This window comes from Canis lupus, chromosome X (genome assembly GCF_003254725.2).
Source record: "Canis lupus dingo isolate Sandy chromosome X, ASM325472v2, whole genome shotgun sequence".
In the NCBI taxonomy this organism is placed as follows: Eukaryota; Metazoa; Chordata; class Mammalia; order Carnivora; family Canidae; genus Canis; species Canis lupus.
Genome location: NC_064281.1, coordinates 120,083,177 through 120,109,725, shown reverse-complemented (window position 1 = coordinate 120,109,725; position 26,549 = coordinate 120,083,177). Strand labels below are relative to the sequence as shown.

Genomic DNA, 26,549 nt, shown 5'->3' with positions numbered 1-26,549 from the left:
CTGAACTCATTAAACAGCTTTAAGAGCTATTTGAGATTTCTTTAGCTTTTCCTACTTAGACAGTGATGTCTGCTAATAGAGATAGCTCTCTATCTTCCTTTCCAATGGATATGTTTTAGTTCTTTGCTCCTCCCCTATTGTACTTGCTAGAATTTCAAGGATGGTGTTGAATAGGACTGGCTAAAGCAGACACCTTTGTCTTGTTCTTGACCTAGAGAGAAAGCATTCAATTTTCCACCACTAAGTATTACGTTAGCTTAAGAATTTTCATAGGTGACATTTATTAGGTTATCAGGTTTATCAAGCTTATCTTTTATTTCTGGTTTTCAGAGTGTTTTCATCATAAGTGGATATTGAGTTTTGTCAAATACATCAGTTGATGTGATTGTGTGGTTTTCATTTTTAGTATGTTATATTGATTGATTTTTGCATGTTGGACAAGCCTTGCATTTCCTGGATAAATCCCAGTCAGTCACAATGCATTATCCTGTTTATATATTGTTGGATTCAATTTGCTAATGTTGTGGTGAGAACTTTTACATTTATGTTAATGAGGGATACGGCTCTGTAGTTTTCCTTTATTGTAATGCCTTTGGTTTTGGTAATCATGTTAATGCTGGCCTCCAGAAAATGAATTTGGAAGTATTTCCACCTCTTCTATTCTCTGGAGACTTTTTGTAATGGAGTAAGTATTATTTCTCCTTTAGATATTTAAGACAATTCACCAGTGGAACCAACTTCTTTTGTGGGAAGTTTTTAACTATGAATTCGATTTCTTTTTTTTTTTTTATGAATTCGATTTCTTTAATAGAAATACAACTTTTCAGGTTATCTGTTTCTTAAGTGACTTTTTGTTAGGTAATTTGTCCATTTTATCTAAGATGTCAAATTTACAGGCATAGAGTTGTCCATGTTATTACCTAATCATCCTTTTAATGCCCGTAGTACCCATACGGATATCATTTTCATTCAAGATTTTGGTAATTTGTGTCTTCTTTCTCCTTTGCTTGGTCCATCTGGCTAGAAAATTATCAGTTTGATTGATTTTTTTTTTATAGAGAACAAGCTTTCTTAAATTCCATTAAATTCCATTAAATTGTATGATATCTGTCTTGGTTAAATAGGTGATGGGAATTAAGTAGTGCATTTGTGAGGAACACCCAGTGTTGTATGGAAGTGCTGAATCACTAGACTGTACACCTGAAACTAATATTACACTGTATGTTAACTAACTGGGATTTAAATAAAGACTTTAAAAAAAACAAGCTTTTGGTTTCATTTGATTTAGCCTATTTTCTATTTTCAATTTCATTGATTTCTGCTTTTATCTTTAGTATTTCCTTTTGCATTCTTCTTGCTTTGAATTTATTTTTCTATTGTGCTTTGAGCTTCATAACATGGAGTTTATATCACTGATTTGAGATTTTTTTCTTCTTTTCTAATGTAAGGATTAAATATTATACACTTCCCCAAAACACTGCATTAGCTACATACATACCACATATTTTGGTTATGCTGTTTTCATTTTCACTCATTTAATGATATTTTCTACTTTCCCTTGAATTACAATCTTTGACCCACAGATTATGTAGAAATGTCATTAATTTCCAAATGTTAAAGAATTTCCCAAGTATCCTTCTCTTAATGATTTCTAGTTTAAATCTGATATAGTCAGAGCATACTTTGTATGATTTCAATTTTTAAAAAACCTGTTAAAGTTTATTGTATGGCCTAGGATGTTACAGATTCTAGAGAATGGTCCACATGCACATGAGAAGAATTTGTAATCTACTCTTTGGGGGTAGATTGCTCTAGAAATGTCAAATTCAGTCAAGTTGGCTGACAGGTTATTCAGCTCTGACATCTACTTTCTGATTCTCTACTTGTCCTAGGCATTACTGGGAAAGGACTGTTGGATTCTCCAAGAATATTTCTGGATTTTTCTGTTTCTTTTAATTTCTGTTTATTTTTAAAGATTTTATTTATTTATTCATGAGAGACAGAGAGAGAGAGAGAGAGAGAGAGAGAAAGAGAGAGAGGCAGAGACACAGGCAGAGGGAGAAGCAGGCTCCATGCAGGGAGCCTGATGTGGGACTCAATCCCCGGTTTCCAGGATCACGTCCTGGGCTGAAGGCAGCACTAAACCGCTGAGCCACCCGGGCTGCCCTAATTTCTGTTTTTGCTTAATGTATTTTGGAACTCTATTATGAGGTACATACACATTTAAGATTGTTATATATTTTGAGTGAATACACTATTCAATCACTATGTAATGTCCCTTTTAACCCAGGCAATTGCCTTGTTCTGAAGTCTCTTTCATGCTAATAATATATACATGCTTGCTTAATTACATTGATGTTTACTTGTTATACCTTTATCAATTCTTTCACTGATAAATTCTATATCATTACATTTAAAATGGGTTGTAGGATCACTGTATTGTACACCTAAAACTAATGTAACTTTGTATATCAACTATGCTTCAATTAAAAAAATTCAGTTAAAGTTTAATGACATAACACACAGAACAGGAAAAAATGTAAATGGGCTTGTTGCAGAATGCATATAGTTGGGTCTTATTTTTGTTACCCAATTTGACACTTTTGCTCTTCTTTTTAAAGATTTGCTTATTTTGAGAGAGAACAAGCAGGAGAGGGACAGAGGGAGAGGGAGACAAGCAGACTTACCACTGAGTGGGGGCCCAATGCCAGACTCGATCCCAGGACCCCAAGATCATGACTTGAACTGAAATCAAGAATCAGATGCTTGGGGCACCTGGGTGGCTCAGTGGTTGAGCATCTGCCTTTGGCTCAGGGCGTAATCCTGGGGTCCTGGGATCAAGTCCCACATCAGACTCCCTGCATGGAGCCTGCTTCTCCTTCTGCCTATGTCTCTGCCTCTCTCTGTGTGTCTCTTATGAATAAATAAATTAAATCTTAAAAAAAAAGAATCAGATGCTTAACCAACTGAGTCATTCAGGCGTCATGACAATTTTCCTCTTTTAATTGATATGTGTATATACCTTTTATATTTTATGTTCTTACTGATATGATTGGATTTAGGTCTTCTATTGTATTAGTTTTGTTTGTTGCTTTGTGCTCTTATTCCTTGTTCTTCCTTTCTTAACTTTTTTTGACAATTTTAATATTTAAAATATTCCATTTTAATTTACACTTTTTATTTTTGGCTGTATCACTTTATATGTATTTTTAAAGACTTTTTTTAGAGCAGTTGAAAGTCCACAGTGAAAAAGGAGGGTTCAGAGATTTCCCATATGCCCTGTGCCCCCATACATGCATGTTTGTACAGTTGATTAACACTAACAATAATCATCTAAAGTCCACAGTTTATGTTAGGATTCACTCTTGGTGTTTTATATTCTATAGGTTTGGACAAATGTATAATCACTATTATAGTATCATACGAAGTATTTCCACTGTCCTAAAAATCCTCTATGTTCTAACTATTCATCTCTCCCTCCACAATTCCTGGCAACCACTAAAATTTATTATTTCCATTGTTTTGCCTTTTCCAAAATGTCATATACAGTTGACCCTTGAACAATATCAGAGTTAAGGGCAGGGACACCTCATGCAGTCAAAAATCCATATATAACATTTGATTCTCTCAAAACTCAACTCCAAATAGCCTACTGTTGACCAGAAGCCTTACTGATAAACAGTTGATTAACACGTATTTTGTATGTCAAATGTATTACCTATTCTAGTCTTACAATAAAGTAAGCTAGTGAAAAGAAAGTATTATTTAGAAAATGATAAGGAAGAGAAAATACATTTATAGTATGGGACTTTATTTATTTATTTATTAATAATAAATTTATTTTTTATTGGTGTTCAATTTGCCAACATACAGAATAACACCCAGTGCTCATCCCGTCAAGTGCCCCCCTCAGTGCCCATCACCCATTCACCCCCACCCCCTGTCCTCCTCCCCTTCCACCACCCCTAGTTCATTTCCCAGAGTTAGGAGTCTTCATGTTCTGTCTCCCTTTCTGATATTTCCTACCCATTTCTTCTCCCTTCCTTTCTATTTATTTAAAAAAAAAACACACATAAGCAGATCATGCAGTTCAAACTTCTGCTGTTTAAGGGTTAGCAGAAGTTTGAAACATACAGTTTGTAGCCCTTTCAGATTGAAAATCTTCTTTCACTTAGTAATATGTACTCATATTTTGGCTTGTACTCAAGTCCATGGCTTTTCATGGACCGATAGCTCTTTTTTTAGTGTTGAATAATATTCCATTGTCTGGATGTACCACGGTTTATCCATTCACCTACTGAATGTTTGATTGCTTCCAAGTTTTAACAATTACGAATAAAGCTAGTATAAACACCTGTGTGTAGGTTTTTGTGTGGAGATAAGATTTCAACTCATTTGGGGAAATACCAATTAAGTATGATTCCTGGATCATACAGTAAGAGTATATTTAGTTTTGTAAGAAGCTGCCAAGCCATCTTCCCAAGTGGCTGTACCATTTTGCATTCCCACCTGCAATGAATGAGGATCCCTCTTGCTCCACACCTTCACGAGGATGCTGTCTACTTTATCCACCCAAGCCCTTAGCATGTTAATTACAGTTGTTTTAAATTCCTGGTCTGATAGTTCCTTTACCATGCTGGCCGTGATGCTTGTTCTGGCTCTTCCAATTGTGTTTTTTGCCTTTTAGTATGCCTCGTAATTTTTTCTTGCTAGCCAAACATGATGTATTGGGTAAAAGGCACTGTGTAAGTAAGCCTTTAGTAATGTGGTGTAGGGTCAGGAGAAGTGTTCTAGTGTCCCATGAGCATGTCTCACTCTTTTTTTCTTTTTAGATTTTATTTATTTATTCATGAGAGACCAGAGAGAGAGACAGAGACACAGGCAGAGGGAGAAGCAGGCTCCCTATGGGCAGCCTGTTGTGGGACTCCGGGATCACACCCTGAGCCAAAGGCAGATGCTCAACCACTGAGCCACCCAAGCATCTGAGTGTGTCTCACTCTTTTAGTGAGACTATATCTCTGGACTGTGAACTTCACAAATGTTTCTCATTTCCCCCAACCTTACATGGAATAGGATGACTAGAGTGGGCTGGAGTTGAATACTTCCCTTCTCCACATGGAAAGCTAGAGAGGACTGAAGTTGCGTATTTCCCTTCCTTCCTGGTCAGTTAGGCTCTGATGATACCCAGCAAGTTAGGCTCTGGTTAACTGGGCTCTCCTGAGAGCAGGCCTCGTTACAAAGAACAGCATGCCCTCATGTATTTCAAAATGATTCCTTTTTCCCCTCTCTCTGCCAGACCCCAAGGGATTTTTTTCTCCTATATTTACTGTGGAACCTGGTTGAGGTCCTAGAGGTAGATCTCATAGTATTGTACCCTTGCCCCATGACTGGGTCTCCCTGGAGGTTTTTTTTTTTAAGATTTAATTAATTAATAATTAATTAATTTATTTATTTATTTATGAGAGAGAGCAAGAGCATGAGTGAGGGAGGTGCAGAGGGAGAGAGACAAGATTCCTTGCTGAGTGTGGAGCCAGACCCAGGGCTTGATCCCAGGACCCTGAGATCATGACCCGAGCTGAAACCAAGTGTCAGAGACTTACCTGACTGAACCAATCAGCTGCCCCTCCCTGGAGTTTTTATCAGAGCTGTCCTCATTGAACTTCCAGCAATTTATCAATTACAGTTCAGGTTTTCTTGCCCTGGCATTCGCCATAGTATAGTACACCCATACCACGGCAACTACCCAATGGAAAAAAAAAAAAGAACTGTTGATACACAAAACAAACTGGATGAATGTTCAGATAATTATGCTAGGAGAAAAAACTCCCAAAATCTTACATACTGTATTATTCAATTATTCAATCTATATAACATTCTTGAAAAGAAGAAATTACAAAAATGGGAACAGATTAGTAGTTGCCAGGGGAGGATATGCGTATGGGAGATGCGTTAGTTCAGTGTGCTATAACAAAGTACTAGAGACTGGATGACTTAACAGAAATTTCTTTCTCATGATTCTGGAGGTTGGGAAGTCCGAGATTAAGGTGCCAGTCAATTTGGTTCATGGTGAGAACCCTCTTCTGGTTTGTAGTCAGATGCCTTTTGTTCTATTCTTACATGGCAGAGAAAACAAGCTCAGGTTTCTTCATCCCCTTATTAAAGGCACCAGTCTCATCATGGGGGCTCTACTCTATGACCTCATTCAAACCTAATCACCTCCCAAAGCCCCCAGCCTCCAAATACCATCACATTGGGAATTAAGGCTTCAATATATGAATTTTAAGGGGAGATTCAGTCTATAACAAGAGGAAAGTGGGTATGTCTATAAAAGGGTGAAATGAGGTTTCATTTGGTGATGGAAATGTGTATCTGAACTGTCTCAATGTCAATATCCTGGTTGTGATGTGGTATTACAGTTTTGCAAGGAAGATGTTACCATTGTGGGAAACTGGGTAAAGTGTACATGAGATCTATTTGTATTCTTTCCTTTTTTTTGACATTTATTCATTTTAGAGAGAGAAGAGAAAGAGAGCACACACATGAGCAGGGAGGGGCAGAGGAGGAGGGGAGAGGGAGAAAGAATCCAAAGCCAACTCCGCAGTGAGCTCAGAGTCAATGCAGGGCTCCATCCCACAACCAGGAGATCAGGATCTGAGCCAAAACCAAGAGTAGGTCGCTCAGCCGACTGCACAATCCAGGCACCCCTATTTGTGTTATTTCTTACGACTACATGTTGATCTACAGTTATCTCAAAATAAAAAGTTTAATGAAAAATTGTCTGCAAACAATCTTCCCCTTTATTGTCCTCAGTAGGGGTGTGAACCCCTCCCACTGCCCTTCCTCACCTTTGGTAGCTAATTCTTTCATTCCAAGTTTTCTTTCTTTTTTTTAAATTTTTTTTTATTGGAGTTCAATTTGCCAACATATAGCATAACACCCAGTGCTCATCCCATCAAGTGCCCCTTTCAGTGCCTGTCACTCAGTCACCCCAACCCCCCGCCCACCTCCCCTTGTTCGTTTCCCAGAGTTAGGAGTCTCTCATGTTCTGTCTCCCTTTCTGATATTTCCCACTCATTTTTTCTCCTTTCCCCTTTATTCCCTTTCACTAATATTATATTCCCCAAATGAACGAGACCATATAATGTTTGTCCATTTCTGATTGACTTACTTCACTCAGCATAATACCCTCCAGTTCCATCCATGTCAAAGCAAATGGTGGGTATTTGTCATTTTTAATGGCTGAGGAATATTCCATTGTATACATAGACCACATCTTCTTTATCCATTCACCTTTCGATGGACACCGAGGCTCCTTCCACAGTTTGGCTACTGTGGACATTGCTGCTAGAAACATCGGGGTGCAGGTGTCCCGGCGCTTCACTGTATCTGTATCTTTCGGGTAAATCCCCAGCAGTGCAATTGCTGGGCCATAGGGCAGATCTATTTTTTAACTCTGGAAAACTGTGTGGAGGTTCCTCTTTTTTTAAAGATTTTATTGATTTATTCATGAGACACAGAGAGAGACAGAGACATAAACAGAGGGAGACACAGGCTCCCTTCAGGGAGCCCGATGTGGGACTCAATCTCCAGACCCCGGATCACACCCTGTGCTGAGAGCAGAGACTAAACCACTGAGCCACCCAGGCGTCCCTCATTCCAAACTAACTTTCCTTTCTTTCTTTCTTTCTTTCTTTCTTTCTTTCTTTCTTTCTTTCTTTCTTTCTTTCTTTCTTCTTTCTTTTTCTTTCTTTTCTTCTTTCTTTCTTCTTTCTTTCTTTTTCTTTCTTTCTTTCTTTCTTTCTTTCTTTCTTTCTTTCTTTTCTTCTTTCTTTTTTTTTAAAGATTTCATTTATTTATTCATGAGAGACACAGAGAGAGAGGCAGAGACACAGGCAGAGGGAGAAGCAGGCTCCCTGCAGGGAGCCCGATGTGGGACTAGATCCAGGGACTGTGGGATCACGCCTTGAGCCAAAGGCAGACGCCCACCCAGGTGTCCCCCAAGTTTTCTTAACAAGAAAATAGCCTGTTCAGTCTTTGAGGGTGTTGTCATTGACTTTTAGTAGGGTGAGATTTGGTCCCTTTGGGGGTCCTTAGCGTCTCATAGCATAGGATGTGATGTAACAAACACCACTATGAGGTAAGCGGCCTAGAGGTAATGTATTTTATGTATCTGTCTGCCTTTTGGTGGGGGTGGCAGTGTCACCCATGCACTTCACCCAATATAGGTTCCTGCGATCTACACCCTGATGTTGCTGCCCCCCAACTCCCTACGTATATGTGCAGGAACACCAGACCTTTTTCCTCCTTGCCTGGGAGATAGTGTGATGAAATTTGTCTTTAGTACTTGGACCTTATCTAGTCCTTATTCCCAATGTCTGGCTAATAGTGGACTTTCCAAGTCTAACCCCCAACCCTGTACAATCCCACCTCTTTCCCTTTTCTCACACTCCTGCCCCGCCCTTTCCTTTATCCTTCCCTACAATCAGAGAACTCACAGAGACACACATGCAAATTTTCACAACAGGGTGAATTTTTATTTTATTCATTACCATGCATGTACCCTGTTCGTGTAGTTTGGTCTCTAAGTAGTTGCCATTTCGAAGTGGCTAGACTTTGGAGATTTCACAGATATTTGAGGCCTCTGGCTCCACTCTGAAGTTCTGGCTGCCCGGCTCTTCATCTGAAGTGGTGGGTTTTTCTACACTCTCTTGGGACTGCTTGGGTTCATTTTGATTCAGCTTTTCATTCAGCTTGTGATAATGGCTGAATAGGATTGATCCTTTGGTTTTCTTAGAATTAATTAAAGGGATGGGAACTCTGGAAGAGGTGTCTTCTCTTAAACTCCCTTGAGGATATCTTTTAGCTTTCATAATTGTCTTGGCTACCTGTGAAGACAATAGGGTGGGCCACAGAGGGGCATTGATTTAGGAGGAAAAAGGAGGGTGGAAGGGAGCAGGGGCTTCAGGAGAAGGGACAGGCTTGGGAGGATATGTGTGCCAGATAGGGACAGGGAAGGAGTCTAGGGGGCAAGGAATCAAGGGATGAGGAGGAGCTTGGGTGGAGTCATCTCACCATGTCACTGTCTCTGGACCCGAGTTGAAAGGGGGTCTTCTCTTTTCTCCCTGAGGTGCTTGGAGTCGGTTTTTCTGTAACTCTGCTAGAAGTTTGTGGCTTATAGGTCACCTTGCCCATGCCAAAATTTCCCAGTGATCTGCCCGAGGCCTCCTCACCCGCCTTTATATACCCTGCAGGATAATGAGGCACACACCCTTCAGCTTTGTTTGGTAGCCAGTGGTAGCCTAGGGATACTTAGACATCACAAAAGACCATGTTGACCAAACTGCGGGGGAGGGGAGATGCTGGAAAAGCCAAGATGCTGTAGTGGGTGAAAGGGGAAATTTTCTTAGCAGCCCTTAAGAGTCTTCCACACTGACCTGTCACCCTTCTCATCTCTGTATGTCAATTTTTGGTGGGTCACATGTCAGGGAGGGTGTCTCCTCCAAACTTCCCCACAGCCACTCTATTAAGTGATACATTCTGTTCTTTTCCACCCTTCACCGATGCCAAGTTGTTGTTTTTTAATCTTACCTTCAATCCATCCATGATAACATGGCCATATTTAAGTCTATGCAGAGATGTGAATCATCTCATTTCCCTCCTACAAATTCCTCTACACACTTTGAAGATCATTCAGTTCTTGGATACTACCAGGGATCTTTTTTATCCCCACCTCCTTTTGCCAGTGACCGCATAGCTCTCCTCAGTTTTCTGTTTTCTAATCTGAAATCACTACCTTCAGGTTATCAAGACTTCACTGAATAAACTTGCTCTGCTGGGTATCTTAGTCTTGTTTCTTTATTTTTTTAAAGATTATTTATTATTTTATTCATGAGAGATACAGAGAGAGGCAGAGACATAGGCAGAGGGAGAAGCAGACTCCCTGCAGGAAGCCTGATATGGGACTATATCCCAGACCCCCAGGATCACGCCCTGAGCCAAAGGCAGACCCTCAACCACGGAGCCACCCAGGCGTCCCTTGTTTCTTTATAAAAAAAAAATTTTTTTTGAGAGAGAGAAACAATGTGGGAGGGGGAAGGCAGAGGGAGAGAGAGGAGAGAAAATCTCAAGCAGGCTCCAGGCCTAGCGTAGAGCCCAACATGGGGCTTGATCTCACAACTCTGAGATCATGACCTCAGCCGAAATCCAAGAGTTGGATGCTTAACTGACTGAGACACCCAGGTGCCCCATGTGTATCCTATTCTTGTTTCAAATCTGGGGATCTTGTTTATCTCAGTAGGTGTGCTACTCAGGTTTAGGTTTTAATAGTGTAGGGGGGGATGAGGCAGATGCATAGATGCTGCAAGTTGTAATGGGTGTTTGCATGCAAAAAACTACAATCTAAAACTGATGAATACACCCAGGATGGAGCTTGACTTCACCAGAGGAATGTGTTTGTTATGTAAAAAGCTCTTCTCAATATGTATCTTCACCCACAAAACACTTTTATAACTTTATTTTACTGCTGGCACTCTTAGCATCCTAACTCCTTTCCTTCTGCAGCCTTCTGGAGAAATAGACCTTACCTTCTTGGAGGAGTACTTGTGGAATTCTTTTTTTTTTTTTTTTAATGAACAGCAGTAACAAGATTTCAGCTTCTAGGTGGAGAAACTTAGTGATCACTTTCAGTTCATTTATATTCTTAGGTAGACAGTCTCTCATTTGGGTTTTGTCCCTGTAGGAAAGAGGCAATAGAGTTAACCATAGGTCAGAGTGCCTCTATTAGTATCAGACAAAAGAGATTTCAGAGGAAAAATATTATCAAAGCTAAAAAGTCATTTAATAATAATAAAGCTGTCAAACAAGAGAATAAAAAATCCTAAACATTTTGCTACTAATAGAAGATCTTCAAATTACGTGAAACAAAAACCAATAGAACTGCAAGGAGAAATAGGTAAGTTCACAATCATAGTCAGAAATTTCAATACCCCTGACTCAGTAAGTGAGAAAATGAGTACATAGAAAATCAGTAAAGAGATAGAAAATTTGACCCACATTGTCAATTAGATTAACCTAATGACATTTACAGAATAAATAACATCAGAATTCACATTCAAGTGCACATGGGACATTTACCAACAAAGATAAACTATTCTGGTCAGAAAGCAAGTCTCAATAAATTCAGAAGAATTCATATCATGCAAAGTTTATTCTCTGGGCACAATAGAATTAAATTTGAAATCAATAAGGGAAATATGTCTGGATTATCTTTAAATATTTGGAAAGTAAATAATACATCTATAAGTAACTCATGAGACAAAGAAATCAAAGGGAAATTAGAATATATTTTAGACAGAATTAAAATAAAAACACACCGTTAACAGAATTTACATGATGTGCCCAAAGTGGTACTTAGAGGGAAATTTATATTACTACATGCCTATATTTGAAAAGAAGAAATGCCTAAAATCAATGACCTCAGTTTCTAGCTTAAGAATCTACAAAACTAGTGCACCTTAAACCCAAAGAAAGCAGATGAAAGAAAATAATAAAGACTAAAACAATTTCAGTGCAATAGAGAAGAGAAAGACAATAGAGAAAATCAATGAAACCAAAAGAGGATTCTTTGAGAAGGATGATAAAATTGATAAATCTTTAACCAGACAAACGAGAACAAAAGAAAAGATACAAATAACCAATATCAGGAATGAGATAGGTAGCATCACAACAGATTCTACAGATAAGATGATAAGAAAATAGTATCAACATGTATGCCAATAAATGTGATAACTTGGATTAAATGGATAAATTCTCTGAAAGACACAAGCTACCAAAGCTCACTCAAGAAAAAATACATTTCAACTACACCTAGTTTTATGCTAATGAAGTGACTCTTGGTGGGCTCTGAGATATGAAGCTATCTCAGGCTTCAGGAAAGAGGCTGGTTGCCTGAGGAACCAACTATGTGATTAGAGGATTGAAACTTTCAACCTGGCTCTTGACTTTTGGAAAGGAGTGACTGGCTGAAGATTGAATAAATCACCAATGACCAATGATCTAACAATCATGTCTAAGTAATACAGCTCCCACAAAAACCCTTAAACCAAGCTGTGAAGAGCTTCCAGGTTGACCAAAACCTCAAGATTCTGGGAGGGTGGTGACACATTTCGAAAGGGCATGGAGGCTCTGGGTCCTTTCCTCCATACTTTGCCCTACTGCATCTCTTCCTTCTGGTTCTTTCTGAGCTGATTGCTTTATAATAAGCTAGTAATGGTATGTAAAAGAAGGAGGAGGATATAAGGAGAGTTAGAAAGAGAAGAAAATCATAAGCCAAATAGCCCTTTATATGTTAATAAAACTGAACTTGTAGTTAAAAGATATCCCAGAAAGAAAATTTGAGGTCCATGTGGCTTCACTGGTGAATTTAACCAAATGTTTAAAGAAGAATTAACACCAATGCTTCACAAACTCTTCCAAGAAATAGAAGAGGGAGCACTTCCCAACTCATTCTCTCAGGCCAGTATTACCCTGAAATCAAAGCCAAAGATATTACATGAAAATAAAACTATAGACCAATAGCCCTTATGAATATAGGCACAGAAATCTTCAACAAAATACTAGCAAAACAAGTCCAGGAACCTATAAAAGGATTATAACACATGAACAAGTGCAGTTTATCCCAAAAAGGCAACACTGGCTTAACATCCAAAAATCAATCAATGTAGTAACTCATATTAATTGATTAAAGGGAAAACACATGGTCATCTCAATAGAAACAAAAAGAGCATTTGACAAAGTTCAACATCCTTTACTGGATAATAATAATAATAATAATAATAGTAGTAGTAGTAGTAGTAGTAGTAGAACTCAACAAACTAGGAATAGAAAGAAAGTTCCTCAACTCAATAAGAGCAATGTACAAAAACACCACAGTTAACATCATATTTAATGAGTAAAGACTGACTAGTTTTTGCTTAAGATCAGGAACAAGGTAAGAATACCCACTGTTACCACTTCTATTCAACAAGGCAATTAGGCAAGAAAAAAAATTGAAGGCACCCAGATTAGAAAGGAGAAAGTAAAATTGCCTTTATTCACAGAGGACATGCTATTAAAACTAATAAATGAGTTCATCAACGTTGCAGATTACAAAGTCAATATACAAAATTCAATCAATTTTATTCCCATACAATATCAACAACCAATTGGACATTGAAATAAAAAATTAACAATAGCCTCTAAAAATAAGATAAACTGAGAGAAAAATGTAACAAAATAGGTGAATGACCTATGTATTGAAAAGTATAAAATTCAATATCCTTAAGATGCCAATCTTCCCAAATTGGTCAACAGTTTTAGTACAAGCCCAATCAAAATCTCATTACTTTTTTTTTAATAGAAATTGGCAATATGATTTAAAATTTTAAATGAAAATACAAAAAAAAAACAAAATAACTTTAGGAAAGAACAAAGTTGCAGGATAAAGAGTGTCTGGTTTTGACGTATTATAAAGTACAATAATCACAGCAATGGGATTCTGGCATAAAGATAAATAAATGGATCAATGGAACATAATAGAGAATCCAGAAATAAATCCACACATATATAGACAAGTGATTTTTGACAAAAGTGTAATTGATTGGAGCAAGTATAGTTCTAGCAACAAAGGTGGCTGGAAAAATTAATATCAATATACTAAAAAAAAACATAGAAAACTTATCATCCATACCTCCCATCACATGCAAACATCATCCCAAAGAGGACTATGGACCCAAATATAAAACCTAAAACTATAAAACTGTTATGAAAACTATAGGAGACAACAGTTATGACCTTAGGTTAGGCAGAGATTTTTAGATATGACACCAAAGTATAATCCATACAGGAACTAACTGATCAATTGTACTTTACCAAAAATAAATAAAAAAATTCTACTCTTTGGAAAGCACTGTTAAGGGAATTAAAAGACAAGCAGCAGATGGGGAAAGAATGTTTGCAAACCATATATAAGACAGAGAATTTGTACCCAAATATATGATGAATCCTCAAAGAAAATAACACAATTTTTTTTAATTGGGTAAAAGAAGGCAGCCCCGCTGGCCCAGCGGTTTAGCGCTGCCTTCGGCCTGGGGCATGATCCTGGAGACCTGGGGTCGAGTCCCGCGTCGGGCTCCCTGCATGGAGCCTGCTTCTCCCTCTGCCTGTGTCTCTGCCTCTCTCTCTCTCTCTCTCTCTCTCTGTGTGTCTCTCATGAATAAATAAATAAATCTTTAAAAACAATAATAATTGGGCAAAAGATTTGAACAGATACTTCACCAAAGACGATATATGAATAGTTAATAAGTGCATGAAAAGATGCTGAGAATCACTGGTCACTGGGGAAATGCAAATGAAAACCAAAATGACATATATCTATGTAGTTATTAAAAGGGCTAAAATCAGAAAGACTAAAATATGACTTCACCATTTCACTCCTAGGTATCTATCGAAGAGACATAAAAGCACATGGTTACACAAGGGGTTGTACACAAATGTTCATAGCAGCTTTATGTGTAATAGCCTCAAACTGTGAATTGTGCAGATGTCCATCAACACGTGTATGAATAAATGAAGTATGGCATAGTCCTACAATTAGCGCACACTATGACTGAGCAATCAAAAGAATAAACTACTGAATCTCAAAATAATTATGCTGGGTGAAAAAAGCCAGACCAAAAATTGTACATGTTGAATGACTGTATTTATGCAATATTCTAGAAAATGCAAAGTAACCTTTAGTGACAGAAAGCAGGTAGTGGTTACCTGGGCCCTGGGGGTGAACAGAGGTAGGAATGAGGGTGCAAGGAAGGTTTTAGGGTGAGGGGTAGATTCACTATCTTTATTTTGATCATGGTCTCCTGGATATACACATGTGTCAAAACTTATCAAATTAGACACTTTAAATATGTGCTGTTTGTTATCTGTCAATTATAACTCAACAAAACTATTAATAATATAATGAATATAATAATAATAAATGATAAACTTTAGAGAAAATAGATCACTCCTTCTGAGCTGGGCCCTAACCTTAGGGCTGTGTGTCTACCGTGGAATTTGTCTTACTGGCCAGGCTAATGGTGGTGGTAAGAAAAAACCCTTTTGTTCCTGGCACAGCATTAATGCTTTCATAGGTATTATTTCATTTTGGCCTTATATAGCAAACTTACGAGGAAATCTAAGAGGGTGATTGACTTGCCTAAGATCAAACACATCAAAAGAGTGAAGAGCATCAGTCTACGTCCAAAGCCAGTGGTACCCTAGTCGATGCCAACTGTGTAGCAGCATTTAAAAACCAGCCAAAGACTTCTCATATGCCAATGACTCACTTGGCAGGGCCTAGTGCAGAAAATTCAATGAAGAGTCAGGTTCCGGGCATCATTTTAACTAGCATTCACTTCATAATAACACTAGAAAAAATGAAGCCACTTTTGTTTTAGTGTGTCATAATTCTGAGAATCTCGCCAATTACCCTGACATACACAAACATCTGAAACAGGGCAATTTGACTTTTGAAATAGCTATAGTAGTTCTTCACTAATGCTAGAAGCATCTTTCTAAAAATACTTCCTTCCTCTAACTCCTGTCTTAGTTCCGTATTACTCACAGAACCTAATATTCATGATAAACCCAGGCAATGAAACCAGAATTATTTCTTACTCATACTTCATACTTGTGCACTTTACAGTTTCCCAAAGCTCTTCCTTATAATGATTGATATCTAATTCTCACAAAAGGACAGGAATTTGAATCCCATTTATCCTCTTCATACCCAACAGGATGGGCATAATCAAAAAAGACTGGCAATTAACAAATGTTGATGAGGATGTGGAGAATAGCAACTTTCACACATTGAGGGTGGGAATGTAGAAAGTTGCGTCTCTTTGAAAAAGTTTGGAAGTTCCTCAAAAAGTTAAACATTGAGTTACCACATGATCCAGTAAATCCACCTGTAGGCATATAATCAAGAGAGCCGAAAACATGACTGCACAAAACTTGTACGTGATTGTTCATAGCAGCGTTATTCATAATAGTAAAAAAAAATAGAAACAACTCAAATGCCCATGGATGGGCATGGGTTTCATTTTGCATTGATGGAAACACCCTAAAATTGATTGTGATGATGGTCTCAAAACTATGAATATATTATCAGTACTGAACTGTACACTTTAAAAGGGTACATTTCTGCCTTCAGCTCTGTGACCTATTCTGAAGCTCCAAGTGTTCAGAGAGAACTTGGGTTAAATTCTCCTTTCCACCATGGTCCTTTAGCCTACTTTTTAAAAAGATTTTGTTTATTTATTCATGAGAAACAGAGAGACAGAGAGGCAGAGACACAGGCTGAGGGAGAAGCAGGCTCCATGCAGGAAGTCCGATGTGGGACTCGATCCCGGGACCCCAGGATCACGCCTGGGTTGAAGGCAGAACTAAACCGCTGAGCCACCCGGGCTGCCCTAGCCTACCTTCTTTAGCCTACCTTGTCCTTCTTGGTCCTTGCTTATTCGAACCACCACTTACCGAGCACTGGCTGTGTGTGCAGCACTGTATTGGGCACTCAACATATATGTCTCCATACCTTCGCCCACAAGAAAGGGCTATTATATTTCTTCCCTCTCTTTGAAGAAACAAAACTAAGGCTCAGAGAACTTAAGAGACTGGTCCAAGGTTACACAATAATAAGAAGACCCTAGATTTGAGTCTAGGTCTGAGCCTGGGCTCATTGCCATTATCATTGCAGTATCTCCTCACGTCTCCACTTCCCTCCACACATATATCGATCCTACCCACTGATTCCAGTGCCTTTCCATCTCTCACGCGTATGCAGAGCATATGCACCCCTTCCCTAAAAACTGCTTCCATCTCCCAGATTTCAGTGGCATGTGGAAGCATCAGATAATTAGATGTTCTGATTGTTCTAAAAAATCAGCCCGATTCATTTTGGCATTCCAAGTCCTATCTTGAAAAGAAGGGGAGAAAACAAAGTTTTGCTTGTATAGGATGCACTGCAGAAATGATAACTTTCAAAACATTGTTTCCTTGGAGAGAAAACGTGTTGCCCCCTTTAAAGGAGTGCCTGGTTCTGCACCTGTTTAATAGTGGCCCTAGGGAGAGTCTGATGCAGGTGGACTGCAGTGTTTCCAGAGCTGTCAAGCAGATTCTAAAATGTGGCAGGGCCACATTTCACTGGTGAAGGGGTGATGGCTTTCCTGAACCCCACTTGGGGTAGAAGTTATCCCTTACTCCTTGAATCTCCTTCCCGAACTCCCCAAACGAGGCCCATGCCTTGCTTGACTTTGTATCCTTCGCTGCGGCTGACACAGCACCTCTTTATCATACATGTGACTGCACTGCGTATTGAAGTTTAGATCAAATAAAAGAGAAATCAGCTCTGTCTCAGTTTGGAAGGAAAAAATTCTCATCACTTTATAAAGGGTCAATTTCACCTCGGGAGGTTGCCCTTTTATCCTTTGAAGACATGAAAACATCGTCTAAACTTAATTCTTTTTTTAAAAAGATTTATTTATTTATTTATTTATTTATTTATTTATTTATTCATTCATTCATTCATTCATGAGAGGCACAGAGAGAGAGAGAGGCAGAGACACAGGCAGAGGGAGAAGCAGGCTCCATGCAGGGAGCCTGACATGGGACTCGATCCTGGGTCTCCAGGATCATGCCCTGGGCTGAAGGCAGCGCTAAGCCACTGAGCCACCCGGGCTGCCCTAAACTTAATTCCCCTGAGAAATGTTGCAACAACAGTGCAGAAGGGAGACAAAAACATAGGAACAAGGGAAGGAAAGGAGGAAATTCACTCTGACCAAACCTACTCAAGCAAGGGATGACTGCTTTAGCATGAGAGGTGGGTGGCAGCAGAGAGTTGCTACATTGAGTGAATGAATCTGTGAGTATCTAGGGAACCGATGAAGCATTTTGGCCTGCAGGAGAAGCAGACACAGGCCAGTAGGAAATTAGTGTGAGGGCATTAGGGTGGGAGGGAGCTACTGAGCTCCAGAAAAGGGTAGGGATGGGGCCAGAGCAAGGGAGCTCCAGAAAGAAAGGTGCTGAAATGCCAGGCAAGTTATGCTGATAAAGGCAGGTCCTGAAAGGTGAGGGCAAGACCAGCAGCCAGACCAACTAGCAGCTGAACAAATCAAGACCATGACGCTAGGCTGCTATAGTCTTCCTGAGTAGCAGATGGGGTCACAGCACTGAGGAACCTTCCACCTCATTAGAGGCTGCCTGAATGCTCAACAGCATATGTTGGAGAGAAAATTCAGCCATCACATAGAAGGGTGCTGTAGATAACCTCCAGGGTGATCCAAACCAGGGAGTTTCTGAGTCTTTTAAAAAGGCTGGGAAGGTCAGCTGATGGAGATACTCAAATGCTAAGGATCAAGAGAGCCAGAGAGTGAAGTGATGAATGTCCAGGAGTTACAGCAACTCTCGAAAAGAACAGTGATGTCTTCGTTCCAAGTCTGGTCTCAAGAAATACTTATTGTGCATCTACTAAGTGCCAGGTACAGCTCTAGGCACCAAAGAACACAGCAGTGAATGGGGGAGACACAAACAGAGCTGGCATTCCTTAAAGAGTAAATGCGCATTCATCTCCCTATAAGGTCAGCCCTTCAGAGTGTACTGTACAAGTGCTCTTGGGGTGTTTCTTTGGGACTTGTCATTTTGTAAGTGTGTCCCATTTTCCAAGGTTTTACCCTTTGCTTGTTACACCTGGGGTTCATAGAGCCTGCCACCTTTCTAAGGCTGACATAGTGGTAGGTTACTGAAAACACATAAGGTACTTGGAACCTTGCTCATGGTACGAGTATTTGTTGAATTCAATGAAAAAAAAAAGTAATAGCACAAATAGTAATATTACTTTGTACTCACATTTTTCAGGTCAAACAGGGTAGGATGGTTTGGGCTTCAGACCATACCAAGACTTACAGAAGAAAACTAATTTAATGTTTTTTACTGAAGCATAGTTAACACACAATGTTATATTAGCTTCAGGTGTCCCATGTAGTGATTTGACAAGTCTATACATTACGCTCTGCTCACCACAAGTGCAGCTGCCATCTGTCATCACACAATGAAAGGTATTTAATTTTTTAAAGTAGTTTATAAAGTTCAATACGGAGTGAAACTGGAGTGAGTAGGTAACATTTTGGTTTTTTTATTTCATAAAAAGAATAATTGGACCAATATTTCATTACACAGTTTCAAATGTACTGAAAAAAATAGCTATCACTGATTTCTGAAGTGTCGAGTACAAAAGAACTGTCAGCTTTCTGAGTGTGGTTCTGTATCAGACACCAACTTTACTTATCATAAAAATCTCTTTTAAAATGGAGAGAGTGGAAAATATTCCTTTATTTTCTCTATTATTCTATTAACACTTCTGCAAAGAATAGCATTGATTAAAAAAAAAAGAGATATTAGGAAGAAGCTCAGCTAATAGTACAGACTGCCTGAATGTAACCCCAAAGAAAACATTCATCATAGCCAAAGTCAACATAAGTCTGGGAGAGATGAAAATTTCATTGCTTATATTAGCACTCAAAATTTCTAATACTGTTGGTCTGAAGGTGACTACTTTGCAGAGCAGTAACCATGTTACCAAAAAAAAAAAAAATCATATCACCTCCACCTCTCTTCTTGAAGCAGGTGGGAATGGCACTAAAAGCCTGTAAATGTAATAATGTAAATGCTTAGGAAGAGAGATGTAGAAGTATGTCTTTGAACAGCAAGGCTACCTCATCAGACATGAGACTTCTGTTTCCATAGGCCACATATTGCGAGATTCCCAGCTGGCTGGGACCTTGGACATCAGCGACCTAGCTCGACACCCTCAATCGCTCAAAAGGATAGTCCATCAACACAGCAACAAAATTGGCCCTTCCAGTTGAACAAATTCTACTTTAAAAAAAAAAAGATTTATTTATTTATTCATGAGAAACACAGAGAGAGAGGCAGAGACATAGGCAGAGGGAGAAGCAGGCTCCTCACAGGGAGCATGATGTGGGACTCAATCCCCGAACTGGGATCACACCCTGAGCCAAAGGCAGACACTCAACTGCTGAGCCACCCAGGCATCCCCAAATTCTACTGGTATATGAACCCAAACATCTGGATACAAAAAAGGTGATTTCCTCTGACAGCTGACTGACTTATTTACAGGCCCATACCAGGTTCTTGTTCCTCATCCCAGTGACCAGGCCACTCCTGGCAGGTCCTGAATCGTGAGAGACTTACACTAAAGAGTCAAATGTTATGTCAAGGCCCACAAATAGGTCTCTGTATGCATCTGCGTATTACCCCAGCCATGGATGTTAGAGGTGTAACGGCCAGATTCTGAGTGCTGGCAACCCAATTTCCCAGCATACTTTGATGTCTGCACCTTCTTGACCCATAACTGCCACAATGTGGCAGAGGCATGCATTAAACAGCAAATTCTAGGTATAAATATAGAATGAGGAAGTTAAGCTAAGGGATGTTGCTTTAATACAATTCTTTCAATGATGTTTCTCCATACTTACAGATGCAAGTGAGGAAACTGACAGAAGTTTGACATTTTCTTGTTTGACTTTAACACGGACTCATCGCAATGATGATAAGGTTAATGCATCCAGAGAGATGAAATGCTGGAGACATTTTAAAAAAACATTGACACCATGTCAGTGTCTTAAGTTGTTAGCATTCTTAAAAAACAAAGGGTGTGGTTGCAAACAAACTAAATAATGAGCAATAACATAATACAGTGCATGAACTGCAACATAACTATCTTTACTTTATTACCCATGGTTCATTGAAAGAAAAGAAATCCCATAATTCAATTCTTTCTAAATGTGGAAACCAAGGCCCGGAGAGAAGAAAGAACTTGCCTAGGTCTGTAGCAGAGATGAGCCTGGAACCCAGACCTTCCTGGGCACTAAGCCAACACTTGTAAATCATGCTGCATCTATAAGTTGGCGAGAAGCACCTTCTCTTATTAAGGGTGCATGGATTCTGGAGCATGGCTCATCAAAATTTATAGAGCCATCAATGTCTGCAATAAAAAGCTCAGCCAGATTTCCTTTCTTTTACTTTTGTTTTTTGCTAGATTTCCTTTTTAATGAAAGTATTAAAAGCACCATTTGAGAGAACATTGTTTATTTGCAGTATCTCCTCCTGTTAAGCTTGATTTAGTGTTTAAGCAGAGAAATCTAATCTCATATAAATCTCAACAGTAAATAATACAGGTTTCAAATCAGATAAAGTATGAATTCAACTTCCAGATTTGTGTTCCTTTCTCTAATTGACAATGCGGCTCTTTGCTGTCATTCACACAGGAGATACTGCGTCTCACCTGTAATCAGATGAACTCTTTGAATTAAAATACTGCTCAATTCAAAAAAAATAAAATAAAATACTGCTCAGTTCTCCCCTGCTTTGAAGTTTGTTTTAGACAATCAGAATCCACAAGTTTCTTAAATTCAAGCAGACATTCATTATTGTTGGCTGAATTGTTTTTTTTTATTATTTCTATGTGGAGGTAGAAGAAATCTAGAGTTTTTTTTTTTTTTTGAAATCTAGAGTTTTGAAGTCCTAATTATAACCAAACTTTACATATTGAAATTTGAAACACTTAAAGACAATATTAGATATTTGAATGCCATGTGGCATATACTCAAAGCTTGTCTGATTTCCCATGGGCTAATACAGAAAGCAGGATTTCAATCATTTGCTCATTCTGACTTCTGGTTTCCACATCAGCAAAACATGTTCTGATTGCCCATTTTTGAGCAGGGAACTGTTGTAGATGCAGAGATGAGATGTGGAGTAGGAGAGAGAGAGGTGGGAAGGAGTGGCCAGGTATAGAGATGGATGACTGAACCTTGTCGCTATCCTCCCATCAGTGGTCTAGAAAGAGTATTAAGACAGGGACATATACATAATTCAGGAGGGTCAATGGAGGGAAGAAGTGTTCCAGGGAAGTTTCAGGAGTGCCTCCAAGAGGGAGGGGATGGGAACTTGGCCTTGAAGAATAGGAGAATTTCAATCGGTATCCCTGAGGGGCTAGGAGCAAGAGAGTATTCCAGGTAGGAAGAAAAGCAACAACAATGGCACAGAGGTGGGAAAGGGCAGATGAAATCGGGGACGGAACGGAAACAAGCCCATACACTCTAACTGCTTGGTAGGGCTCATGTATGCAGCAAAACCACATGGCTGCCTAATTAGAGACACTCATTTCAATGCTCTTGTGGCATTAAGTTAAGCTACAGGCAGCTCACAGTCCAAGTCTTTTTGGAACTGTAATCCATATAATGACAATGGCTTGTGGACTATTGTCTGGCTAGGCCCCACTGGAAGCTTGTATCAAAGCTAATAATGAGAACTGGGAGCTCCAAAGACCCAGGACAGATGTAAAGCCTTCCTCTGTGTCTGACAAGTTACCAGAGTTCTTGTGTTTGCTTGGAACTTAGCAAAATCAAGACAGAGCAGGAAAGTGGAAGCCAGGGCAGGCTGTTTCTTTTTTGATGGACCTCCTAACAGCTCTGAGGGAGTCCACAAACTGCAAGCCTCTAAAATAGCATTGACTGATTTCAGAATGTACAAAGATAGAATCTGGAAGTCTGAGGCTGGGAGCTGTAATTCTTTACAGCTGGTCTCTAAACAAAAACCTACAGATGCAAACTGGACCAAACTATTTAGAAAAATCAAGAACTCTTTGGCTAAATTTGTACAATAGGCAAAAATTTTAAGAATCCTTCCAGGAATTTCCATTTTCCATTTCCCACTGGGGCACAGTTCAAAGCTGCCCCTTGATACTCGTGGAACACAGCTACAAACCCCACAGCAAGAAGGAAAAGACCGAAAAAACATTCATCCCATCTATATGGCCACGCTTTGTATGACTTTATTCCACGTGCTGTTTCCTCGCTAAAATAATCAGCGTCTCTGATGATCACACATTATGCATTTGACAGTACTGAAAGTGGTCACCAGTTTCAGGTACTAGTACATCCAATGAAAATAAAGGTACTTTATGACAAACCTAGGAGCAGAAACTTCATTCACAAAAGGTAATTGCTTTTCCCTACCACAAGCACTGCCTTATGTTCGTTGACTCACTTATTTTTTTTTTGACTCACTTATTTTAATTCAAATAATGTATGGTCCACCCCAGCAACCTGAAAAATGGTTCATATAACATTTTAACTCAGATTTACTGAAGTACAATTTTTAAAAAATATTTTATTCATGAGAGACAGAGAGAGGCAGAGACACAGGCAGAGGGAGAAGCAGGCTCCATGCAAGGAGCCCGATGTGGGACTCGATCCCAGGACTCCACGATCATGCCCTGGGCCGGAGGCAGTCGCTCAACTGCTGAGCCATCCAGGCATCCCTACTGAAGTAGAATTTGTATACTATTCACCCTTTTGAGTGTATAGTTCTATGAGATTTGACGAACACATGAAATGGTGTCTCTGTCACTACCATCAACATATAAAACGTTTCCAATACCCCTAAAAATTCCTTGAGCCCCTGCATAGTCAATCCCTTCTGACATCTCTATTTCTTGACAACTATTGATCTGTTTTCTGTGCCTTCAGTTCTGTTTCTTGCCGAATGTTAGGTAAACGGAATCATACAGCATGTAGCCATTTGAGTCTGGCTTCTCTCACTTAGCATAATGTATTTAAGATTCCTTAATGTCATTATGTACATCAATAATTTATTCCTTTTTATTGCTATGTAGTATTCCATTGTACGGATGTACCACAAAGTATTTATCCTTTCATTTGTTGAGGCCATTTGAGTTGTTTCCAGTTTTGAAAGTTATGGATAAAATTTTTACAGACATTCACACCCAGGGCTTTGTGTGAACATAAGATATCTAAAGCTCAGTATCTCTAAAATTAAATTATTGATCTTTTTCTCCAACCTGCCCACCAATGACTTTCCCTTTCTCATTAGATGGCAATTTCATCCTTCAAGTTGGTCATGCCAGAAACAACTGCAGGCATTAAACTTGTCACTTCTGAAAATAAAATAAAATAAACTTGTCACTTCTGGGATGCCTGGGTGGCTCAGCAGTTGAGCACCTGCCGTCAGCTCAGGGTATGATCCTGGAGTCCCTAGATCGAGTCCCACATCAGGCTTCCTGCATGGAGCCTGCTTCTCCCTCTGCCTATGTCTCTGCCTCTCTCTCTCTGTGTGTGTCTCTCATGAAGAAATGAATTAAAAAAATCTTTTAAAAAATAAACTTGTCACTTCTCTCATGCCACAACAATCTGTCAGTATATTGTGATGGCTCTACCTTAAGAATATATCCAGAATTCTACTACTTTTCACCACCTCCACTGCTACCACCTGGTCCAATCAACTGTTATCCCCTACCTGGATTACTGCATTAGCCTCTTAAATGGCAGCCCTTCTTTGGCCCTTGACCCCTATAGTATAGTCTCAACACAGCAACCAAAAAGCTCTTTCTAACATGCTAAGTCAGATCGTGTCACTCCTTTGCTTCCCATTTCACTCAGGGGAAAATGCTAAATCCTTAAAATGCCCTGTAAGGCCCTGTACCATCAGGTCCCTTTCCCTGCCACCTGTCTGATCTTCTGCTACTTACCTAGCCACATTGGTCTCTTTGCTGTTCTTCAAATACGTGTACCTCGCTCCTGCCTCAGGGCCTTTGCACTGACGGTTCCCTCTTCCTTGAATGTTCCTTCTCTAGAGTTTCATAAAGTTAACTCCCTCACCTCCTTCAAGTCTTTGCTTAAGTGTCATTTTCTCAATAAGGCCTGTCCAGACCATTCTGTTTAATGTAACATCCTGCCCCAACCTCACATACACATCCCACATACACATACACTGTACTCTTGATCCACCCTACCTTGCTCTACTTTTTCATTTTTGTAAACGTTTATCACTTTCCAATATACTATTGTTACATTCATGTATGAATCACGTTTAGTATCTGTATTCCTCTACTAGAATGTGAGTTTTATAAGGGACGGACCTTTGCTTTATCACTAAGATATTTCAATCACCTAACACCTCCTGGCACAAAACAGGCACTCAACAAATATCTGCTGAGAGATGGACTAAAAGAACTTATGTAAGAATAATCCTCTGTGTGCAGTTTCCTAATACCCAATGCCAAGCTGGTCTTTTTTTTTAAAAGAAATGTGGTTTTTAAAAAGACTTTATTTGAAAGAGAGAGAGAGAGAGAGAGAGAGAGAGAGAGAGAGAGAGAGAGAATGAGCAGAGGAGGGGCAGAGGGAGAAGCAGATTCCTTGCTGAGCAGGGAGCTCAACAAGGGGCTTGATCCCAGGACCCTGAGATCATGACCTGAGCAAAAGGCAAATACCCAACTCACTGAGCCACCCAGGTGCCTCTCCAAGCTTGTCTTTTTAAAGGTCCTCATGAGCTGCAGCAGCCTAGATGTCGTGTGCAATTTGGAGAGTTGGGGAAAGCACTGCCAAGAATCCAAGCCTGGAATTTCAGAGAAGTCTTTTGAGTGTCATGGTGCCTGGGACATTTGGCCGATTTATATCAAGGTTTAGCCTCCATGCGGCAAACAGCAGCTATCTTTAGTATCAGCAACTTTTTTTGGACTGCAACATCAAATGTGTTCCAAGAAGTAATTGCGAAAGAGGAAAACTGCTCAGCATGTACAGTGCCTCTGAGGCGACAAGGGAAATACCACACTGAACCTAGAACTCAAAAATAACCAACCACTTAGGATAACCACTTAGGTTGGACTAATATAACTGATATATTAGTTGACATGGCAAAAATATGGGGAACTTTCCACCACACTGAATGAACACTCCTGAACATCTGCCAGTTAATTATAAAAGTGTTCTTTTCAAGAAAAATTGACTCATGTGGTTGGTACTTTCTGATAAATACTGGGATGTTCTTAAAATTGCTGCCCCAAAAGCACAGACTTTGGATCACATAATCAATTAGTATTGGTTGAGTGAACAAATGAAACTTAGGATCATGGAATTTAGTATATGAAGTGGAAATAGCACTGGATTTGGGGAGACGGTACCTGAATTTGAATCCAAATACTACTACTTGGGACGCCTTGGTGCTCAGCGGTTGGGCATCTGCCTTCAGCTCAGGGCATGATCCCAGGATCCGGGATCGAGTCCCACATCAGGCTCCATACAGGAGCCTGCTTCTCCCTCTGCCTGTGTCTCTGCCTCTCTCTCTCTGTCTCGAATGAATGAATGAATGAATGAATGAATAAATAAATACTACTTATTAGCCTTGTGATATCAAAACTCTGAGATTCAGTTTCATCACCTATAAAATAGAATAATGGTTGTTGCCCTGATTACCATGTAGAGTTATGAGGAAGAGGAATAAATAACAAAACGGATATGAGAGCTATTTGTAAATTGCGAAGCATGGGACAGGTATATTACTATGCATTTTAGAGCTGAAGGGTCATCTAAAGCAATCATCTTTTTACATTTTATTTTATTTATATTTTATTTATTTATTCATGACAGACACAGAGA

General features: G+C 39.4%; 1 protein-coding gene across 5 annotated transcripts in view; it reads right to left on the bottom strand.

Moving 5' to 3' along the window:
* Positions 1–8,508: 8,508 nt before the first annotated feature.
* Positions 8,509–26,549, bottom strand: part of VMA21 (vacuolar ATPase assembly factor VMA21) — a 75,519-nt gene continuing 57,478 nt past the window's right edge. For 4 of the 5 annotated variants that reach the window (XR_007409428.1, XM_025460734.2, XM_025460738.3 and 1 more), the window contains 3 exons: positions 10,584–10,732; positions 9,073–9,245; positions 8,509–8,885 (listed from right to left, as the gene is read on the bottom strand). Coding sequence is in view for 4 of the 5 variants with exons in the window: in XM_025460734.2 (XP_025316519.1) it covers positions 8,607–8,885; positions 9,073–9,245; positions 10,584–10,732 (601 nt within the window). In the remaining variant the exon portion in view is untranslated. Of the gene's footprint in view, positions 8,886–9,072; positions 9,246–10,583; positions 10,733–20,567; positions 20,618–26,549 lie in introns of those variants that run through there. The other variant, XM_025460735.2, reaches the window with a different exon arrangement.